General features: G+C 46.7%; 1 protein-coding gene across 1 annotated transcript in view; it reads left to right on the top strand.

Moving 5' to 3' along the window:
• The first annotated feature begins 1,211 nt into the window (after positions 1-1,211).
• FER1L6 (fer-1 like family member 6) overlaps positions 1,212-9,037 on the top strand; it is a 175,218-nt gene continuing 167,392 nt past the window's right edge. The window contains 1 exon segment of the mRNA XM_030937899.1: positions 1,212-1,287. Coding sequence (XP_030793759.1) covers positions 1,212-1,287 — 76 coding nt within the window.

The raw sequence follows: 9,037 nt of genomic DNA, 5'->3' as shown, positions 1-9,037 counted from the left end.
AATGGGAGACTGTGATTGTTCCACTGCCTTTCACGTTCCAGGCCCACAGATGTTCACTGAATGGGGTTTGAGCCTTTGCTGCCATCTCCTCCCTTTGCCTCCAAATGTTCACTTCCTTGTTCCTTCCCCTCCTCTCTCCAAGGCTGGCCAGTCTGCCTGCGTCACGGCCAGGACTTTCCTCCAGCCCAGTTTCATCCATCTGTGTCCCAGAGCCCTGTTCTCAGCAGTTCCCTAGCTTAGAAAGGGCTTCTGTGGGAGGCTGGCAGAGCATTAGGAATGCTCTTGTCTGTCAGAGACCATGGACTCGGGAGTTTCCTGTGATGAGAAGGAGGCCTATAGGCATGGTGGTGGGCCCCTGTAATCCCAGCTACTTGAGAGGCTGAGGAAAGAGGATTGCTTGGACCCAGGAGGTAGAGGTTGCAGTGAGCTGCAGTGATCGCACCACTGTGCTCCAGCCTGGGCAACAGAGCAAGACTCCATCTGGGGGCAGGTGGAGGGTGGAGAGAAGGAGGCTTAGAAATGGCTTCCTGCTCATGGCTAATGATAATAATAGCAGGGGACATTTTGGGCATGTGCCATGTGTCAGCCGAGCTGTGCGCTTATGGTGGGACCTCAGCAAGTTCCAGGCCTTCTTGACCTTGGTCTCGAGAGCCCAGGTCTGGTGACAGTGTTCACTCTGCTGAAGCGAACAGACAGGCTGCAGCTGCCCAGTGGTTAGACCCTGGACTTTAAAATCAGGCAGGCCTGGGATCCAGTGGTAGCTCTGATGTTCAGAACTGTGTGACCTTAGAAACATTGCCTGGCCTCTCTGGGCCTTGGCTCCTCATCTGCAAGATGGGCAGGAGAGGTTTGCTGTGGTGATTAAACAATGTGACTGCTTTTTAATGCCTAGCAGAGTGCCTGGTGAGCCAGGAGAAACAGAAATGTCAGCTAGTGCTATTAGTATTCAGTTTGCCTCCCCTACATGCAATTCCAGATGGACCTCACGATTCCAATTCGGGGGGGGATTTTTGTGGTTTCTGCAAAAGGAGAGCTCTCTGGAGAGCTTGTTGGGTGCCCCTGACACTTGTCTTTTGCCTCCATCCTGGGAGGATGAGGAGGCTGATGGGCTTCATGAAGCTCAGTGCGTTTATGTGTCTAACTTCTCCTAACACGCCTGAATGACTCAAACTTTTTATTATTGTTTCTTTTTTTCTTCTTTCAGAAAGGTGATGTTTGGGCTGAAGCTGAAGAAGAAGAGAAATAAGGCAGAGAAGGGGTTAATCCTAGCCAACAAGGCTGCGAAAGGTGAGGCTGGGGGTGGGGCGCTGACCACTGGGGCCTGAGAGTGTCACAGAGTGGACCCCTGCTTGGCTGAAAATGCATTTCCCTCTCAATGGGAGTGAGGGGGAGTGTGAGTATGCTGCCCCCTGACCCTTTAGGTCTTGCCAGTCCCAGGTGTGGGCCTAAGATAACCCCCAAGGCCCTTGGTCATCTGGGCCAAACAGGTGAGTGGGGATGGAAGGGGTCCCCGTGAGAAAGCAGCAGCAGGGTTCAAACTCTGTTTCTGTTCTTATTTGTCCTGTGACCTAGGACGGGTGGCTCTGAGTCTCAGCTTCTCCTTTGTCTAATGTCATGATGTGGGTTGCTGGGCTGATCTCACACAGCTGTGGGGAGGATCAAGCAGGATTTTGAAAATAAGAGGATCACAGCTACTGTGGGGGAGGCTTCACACACATCATCTCATTGAATCCTTCCACCATCTTCCCAGTAGGTATTGTCACCTTGGTTTTACAAATGAGTTTACAGAGATGCAGAGAGAGTAAATAATGTGTGGAAGAGACGCTGCAGAATTTGCAAGGCCCAGTGAAAAATAAAAATGCACAGTGGTTGTTAAGAAGTTATTAAAAGTGTCAAGATGGTGACAGCAGAGCTTAAGCCAAGTGCAATGAGGTTCTTCTGAGCTTGGGGTCCCGTATGGCTGCACAGACTGCATATCCATGAAGCCGGCCGGCCCTGAGCATGGGAGGTACACAGCCAGGAAGCAACAGCGTTGGGATGTAAATCCAGGTTATCTCACTTTCTGCTCTTAGAATGGGCTACTTCCTTCTCCAAAAGGGCAAAGTCTTGAGTTACAGCGTGAACTGCATCAGTAGAGGCCAGGCCCAGCATTGGGTAGATCTTCAGTGTCTATTGAATCAAATTGGATCAATGGTTTCCAAGTGGACAGATGGGGTGGTCCTCTGGAGACTTCTGCTACATAGCCTTGATTAAAAACCAGCTCAAGGCTAGTTTTCTAGACCATTCCTAAATCAAAATTGTACCGTGGGTCTCGTTAATCTTCACCCCTCTTGTCTCCTGGGGGGCCTGCTGCACTGCCATCTACTGCAGATGTCCTGTAGCCATATGTTGTAACAACTTCACTCCTTGCCCTCAGGTAGAACCTATCCTTATGGTAGAAAAGTATGGAAACTCATTTACACACAGGTATTGATAATGATTAAGAGCCTTGGATAGAAAATGAGGGACATTGTATTTTCAGTGGGGACAAGGCTTAAAGCTTAAAAGTCCCTATTGATTCAATGAAACTACCAGGGAGTGGGTGGAAAAGACTTTGGGGTTATTCCTGGTGTCTTTGAAACTATAACACTGTGGTAGGCCCTGTGACACAAGGTTGAATAAGGCATAGTCCTTTCCCTCTAGGACCTTATGAAAACTAGTATTTATGACATAGTTAATAGGTCTCTGCTGCTTTTTCTTAACATATATCATTCATGACTCTGAAAAGTAGATTCTGTTGCCCCCATTTTATAACAGAGGTTCAGAGAAGGCGAGTGGTTTGCCCCAAGTCACACAGCTAGTAAGTGGAGAAGCTGGCTCCTGATCCCAGGTGAGTCTTACATCAGAGCCTGGGTTTCCTACCCCATGGGCGGCCACCAGTTAAGAGCCCTCCCTGAGAAGCTGGCTGATACCTAGGGCAGTTGACCACAGGCATTTCAGAAGAGTTTGCTCCTGTGGCTCATTCTAGAGTCTGCAGCCCACAAAGCAAACAGGGCAGGGAGGAATCCGGCCCCTCCTAGAAAGTAAACAGCATCCATCCTGCTGTGCAGAGGCCAGCCCTGTGGGAGACTGAAGGAACAAAGCCCACAGAACAGAGACTTTGGTCTTGCCTTCTTGACCTGGCCTGGAAAGTTATGGCTCTTTGGGGTGAAATGTTTGGAAACTTTCTAAGTCTCTTGCTTTTTTGTCTGTGTATTTTGAGGCATCGTAGTTACATCTTAAATTCTTAAAATTCTCTTTACCCTACCCTAACCTAGCCATTAGTTACACAACAAATAGTTATTGGGTACCTCTCACAATCATCCATTTGCTCATTTATTCAAAATGTATTAGTGGAATGTCTAAGTGTCAGCCCTGGGCTAAATTCTGGGCATCTAATGGCAAAGACTGGATGGTCCGAGGACAGCTCTGTGCAGGACTTTTCTATTTGCCCCTCTGGATCTATTCTCCACCCTTAGCCAGCTGCTCTGTGTCCTCTGTGGGGGCATGGACCAGATCTCTTACCCTCTGCCTTCAGGCTGGTTCTGGCCAATGGGGTGCCCCAGCAGGAGGTGTGGGAGGGAGGAGCATGGGTCAGGCTCCAGGTGACCCTGTCCCTCACCTACAGGAGGGTCACTGCTCCTCACAGGGAGGCTGACCCCACCAGACTTCCTTTCCTTCGGGGTTCCAGTAACTGCTCTCTCTCTGCTAATTTTGTGGGGTGCCTAAGAGTGGCAACAGCTTGGCTGTTGTGAACCCCAGATGATGACAAGACCCTTTGTGGTATTCCTACACAAACATCTTTGTAAAATGTCCTCAAATCATCTTACTCTGATTATACCATCTGTTACCTATTGGGACTATGGCTGAGGCAACTAATGGCTTTGCAAGTTGAGAAAAGTCCTATTAAAAAAAAACAAAAAAAACCCAAAACAGACAGTGGGCTGCTGGGGAGTCTCTCAGTGCAGTCAGAGAAGAATTCTCCAGGGAGGTAACATTTAAGCTACAACTTCAAGGATGAGAGGGAGCCCACTGGGCGATGGGCAGGGAGGAGAGCAGTGCAGGGGGAGGGATGCCTGTGAAAAATTCCAAGCAGCAGAGAGCTTGTGAGGTTAGATGGAACGGAACAGGGGGCCTTGTGGATAGAGCGCATGAAGTGGGTGAGAGGGCCAGGTGGGCAGAAGCGTGGGCAGAACCAGATGGAGCAGGTCTCTAACTGCAGATTGTGCATGGACTTCAGATTTATTCTAAGTGCAGTGGAAAGCCATTAAGGGGTTTTAAGAAAAGTGACATGGTCTGGTTTTTATAAGGTCACCCTGGATGCTCCATGGTGAGAGACTGAAGAGAACAAAGTAGTAACTCAGTAAATTAGTGAATAAATGCTGTAGAAGAAGCTTTAGCTGACTGCCTTTCTACCTCGAGGTCTGTCTCACCCTCCAGAATGTATGCCCCCAGAGGGAGGTGTATGTGATTTGCTAATTCCTGCATCCTCAGCATCTAACCTAGCACCTTTTCTTGCATATATAAGGTGTCTTTGAATGTTCACTGGAAACTTGAAACTTGACAGCAAGGCCCAGCCCGAAGGCCCTTACAGTCAAGGAGGGAAGCAGGTATTTTATCTTGCTGCTTCAAGGAGCACAGCCAGGCACTGGCATTCCTTCTGGCAGCTCTGTAGTGTTGGGCTTGTCTTTATTTCCTGAGTGAAAGGGTAATAAAAGCAGACTTCCATTCATGCAGAGATCCTCTCTGTAGCTACTGAGCACCTACAAGGCCTGGTCTATGTGCATGAGCTCCCTGGACATGGCTGTGTTTCTTCAGATGCAGTACTGTTGTGTGTGGTTTGCTGTTTAAAATCAGAGAACCAACATGCATCAAAGCTGGAAGGTACCTTAGAAAGTATTAAATGGATGGGTTTGAAAGGTGAGTCCCCTGGATCCCTGGGATTCTGAACCATGGCTTTAGGAGTGTCTGAAGGTGGTGGCTATGGGAGTCTGCAGGAAGCCCCTGTCCGCATTCCACTCCATGGAACATAAAACAGTGTGATATAAACAGGCTTGTGTTATATGCTGAAGTTCCATATCGAGTTACATTTATAAAAGGATTCTGTTGCTTTAACAAATTTTAAAACCACTTTTCTTGCCCAATTCTTTTGTTTTATGGGCAAGGAAAAAAAAATGCCAAGAAATTCTGGACGACTTGTTCAAGTCATGCAACTGGGAATCCATAGACTTGAATGTCTACCATGGACCCTGTATAAAGCTAGGGGCTTTTATATAGTTTAATTTTCCTAACAAACCTGTGGGGGTAAATGATAACCTTGCCTTGTTTTACAAATGAGGAAAACGGGGCTGAGAGAAGTAACTCCTTCAAATCGTAGAACTAGAAAGTGGAAGGACTGGAATTTGAACCCAAATCTTTTGGATTCACGTCTTTGAACCACATCATGCAGAGTCTCTCGGTTTATTAGGAAGGCTCAGCTACTCTCGTTTTTGCCGAAAGTCTGGTTGAGAAGCGGTTCTCAGGCTTTGCTGTACATCTAGGATCACCTGGGGAATTTCAACAATCTCGACATCCAGCAACATTCCAGATGAATTAAATTAGAATCTAGGGTGGAGAGGAAAAGATTCTAAGGAATATGTTTATTATCTGTTCATTTAAGTTTCCTAATGCGTGTGTACTGTTTCATAGGGCTTCCTAGGAAACTGATCCTTCCTAGACTAGTGTGTCACAAGCTACCACTAACTCAGTAACTTAGAAGAAGACATATATGTTCTCTCAGTTATGGAGGCCAGATGCTGGAAATCAGTATCACTGGGCCAAAATCCCAGGCCTCATGCCTTCCAGAGAATCTGTTGGTCGCCAATTCTAGCTCCTCGTTGTGGCAGCATCTGTCTAATCTCTGCCTCCATGGTCACATTGCCACCTTTTTTTTTTTTTTTCTGTCTATGCAAAATCTCCCTTAAGGATACATGTGACTGCAATTAGGGTTCACCTGGATCACTTCATCTCAAAACTCTTAATGTAATCACATCAGCAAAGACCTTTTCTCTAAATAAGGTAACATTTACAGGCTTCAGAGATTAGGGCGGCTGGCTATCTTTTCAGAATATCACACATTGCTACTCAAAATTGACCTGCAGACGGCAGGAGTAACCTCGTCTGGCATCTAGCTGTTAGAAATGCAGAATTTATCTGGGCATGTTAGCTCATGCCTGTGATCCCAGCACTTTGGGAGGCTAAGGTGGGAGATTTGCTTGCACCCAGGAGTTTGAGACAACCTGTGCAACATAGAGAGACCCGCTCATCTCTACAAAAAAATATTAACAAGAAAAAATTTACCGGGTGTGATGGAGTGTGCCTGTAGTCCCAGCTACTCAGGAGGCTGAGGTGGGAGGGTCCTTGAGCCTAAGAATTCAAAACTGCAGTGAGCTGAGATCTTGCCACTGCATTCCAGCTCCAGCCTGGGAAGTCTCCAAAAAAATTAAAATAGGGCTAGGCGCGGTGGCTCACGCCTGTAATCCCAGCACTTTGGGAGGCCGAGGTGGGCGGATCACGAGGTCAGGAGATTGAGACCATCCTGGCTAACACAGTGAAGCCCTATCTCTACTAAAAATATAAAACATTAGCTGGGCATGGTGGCGGGCGCCTGTAGTCCCAGCTACTCCGGAGGCTGAGGCAGGAGAATGGCGTGAACCCGGGAGGCGGAGCTTGCAGTGAGTGGAGATCGCGCCACTGCACTCCAGCCTGGGCGACAGAGCGAGACTCCGTCTCAAAAAAAAAAAAAAAAAAAAGGCCGGGCGCGGTGGCTCAAGCCTGTAATCCCAGCACTTTGGGAGGCCGAGGCGGGCGGATCACAAGGTCAGGAGATCGAGACTATCCTGGCTAACACGGTGAAACCCCGTCTCTACTAAAAAATACAAAAAACTAGCCGGGCGAGGTGGCGGGCGCCTGTAGTCCCAGCTACTCGGGAGGCTGAGGCAGGAGAATGGCGTGAACCCAGGAGGCGGAGCTTGCAGTGAGCTGAGATCTGGCCAGTGCACTCCAGCTTGGGTGACAGAGCGAGACTCCGTCTCAAAAAAAAAAAAAAAAAAAAAAAAAAAAAAAAAAAAAAATTAAAAGAAACGTAGAATCTTGGGCCACACCCAAACCTACTGAATCAGAATCTGCATTTTAGCAGCTTCCTAGATGATGCTCATGCACATCAGATTTTGCTAATGAGGCTCAGAGAATAAATGATGCATCTAAAGTTCCACTGCGGCAAGGTCATGAGTTGAAACATGTCTTTTGTTACCTTAAACCATACAATTTATAAATTTAGAAAGTAGACTTTATATTTTTTATGAAGGGGTACAACCTGCCAGGTGCCCATGTTGATGGTCTGGGAAGTATAGCCTCCCACAGAGCACAGAGACAGACACTTCAAGAAACGGAAGAGTAAGACAGGAATTCAAACTGAAAGGGTTGGTCAGATATAAATATTTACAGGTTACAGGAGGAGCTATGAATATTCATGAAGGTGGTCTTGATGCATGTGTACTAAACACACGTGCATGTTATCTATGACCAATATTTACCTTGGGGTGGAGACTTAATATTTAAATGTATTAGAATTAGGCCCTATACGTAAAAAGATCTTTTTAAGAAACAAAAGCACTCAAGTGTGCAGACTCTTTAAACAGCCAGAACCAGTCTATGGTCTGTGGGTTTTTGTTTTGTTTTGTTCTTCGAGACAGAGTCTCAGAGTCTCCCTCTGTCTCCCTAGGCTGGAGGGCAGTGGTGCAATGTGGGCTCACTGCAACCTCCACCTACCAGGTTCAAGCGATTCTTTTGCCTCAGCCTCCTGAGTAGCTGGGACTACAGGCACACACCACCACGCCCAGCTAATTTTTGTAATTTTAGTAGAGATGGGGTTTCACCATGTTGGCCAGGATGATCTCGATCTCTTGACCTCATGATCTGTCTGCCTCGGCCTCCCAAAGTGCTGGGATTACAGGCGTGAGCCACTGTGCCTGGCCTGTCTGTGATCTTTTTATCAGGAGAAAGTCACTGAAGTCAGGCTCTTGACTAATTAAAGCTGTAGTTATAGCTTGTAGAACAGGGGCTGGGAGTCAGTCATTCAGTGTCTGTCAGTGGTGGGCAAGCAGTAAGTTGTTTATTGCTTATCTTGAGGCTGGTGCTTGTGCAGCTGCTAGAGAAAAAGAAAAACCTGTGGCAGTTAGAGCAGAGTTTTTTTCTTTTTTTTAAGTGTAGGAGTGCATGACTTAACCTTTGCCTGTCATGACTTTAGGTCCTGTTTGTAATTGGTATCTTATTGCCACAAAGAGTCCATTTTGTTAGTCTTATGATCTCTATTTCAACATTAATGCTGGTCAGTTGTTGTGTCTAAACCACAAAAAGGAAGTATAATGAGGTATGCCTGACCTCCTGTCTCATCATTGCCAAAAACTCAGGGTTTTTGTTTTGCGTTTTTTTTCTTTTTCTTTTTCTTTTTTTTTTTTTTTGTTTTTGTTTTTTGAGATGGAGTTTCGCTCTTTTACCCAGGCTAGAGTGAAGTGGTGTGATCTCAGCTCACTACAACATTCACCCCTCTGGGTTTAAGCGATTCTCCTCCCTTAGCCTCCCAAGTAGCTAGAATTACAGGCATCCGCCACCATGCCTGGCTAATTTTTGTATTTTTAGTAGAGATGGGGTTTCACCATGTTGGCCAGGCTGGTCTTGAACTCTTGTCCTCAGGTGATCTACTTGCCTCAGCTTCCCAAAGTGCTGGGATTACAAGCGTGAGCCATCACACCCGGCCAGAAACTCAGTTTTTAAGTTTTTTCTGGGGTCCCCTTGGGTGGGGGGGGGGGTAGGTTTCTTAGGATTTTATTTTTAGTTTACACTTTAGATTCATAATCTGATTTTTCTTTTCACAATCCCAGCCACATAAATCTGTTCTTTTTTGGAAACAGACGATGCATAAGTTTTAGAAAAATGAAGGATGTATCTGGCATTTCTGCCAAAAAGATGTTAAGTTTTA

The sequence above is a fragment of the Rhinopithecus roxellana genome, chromosome 9, assembly GCF_007565055.1.
Source record: "Rhinopithecus roxellana isolate Shanxi Qingling chromosome 9, ASM756505v1, whole genome shotgun sequence".
In the NCBI taxonomy this organism is placed as follows: Eukaryota; Metazoa; Chordata; class Mammalia; order Primates; family Cercopithecidae; genus Rhinopithecus; species Rhinopithecus roxellana.
Note: the sequence above shows the minus strand (reverse complement) of the source record. Positions and strands in the feature narration are given on the sequence as shown.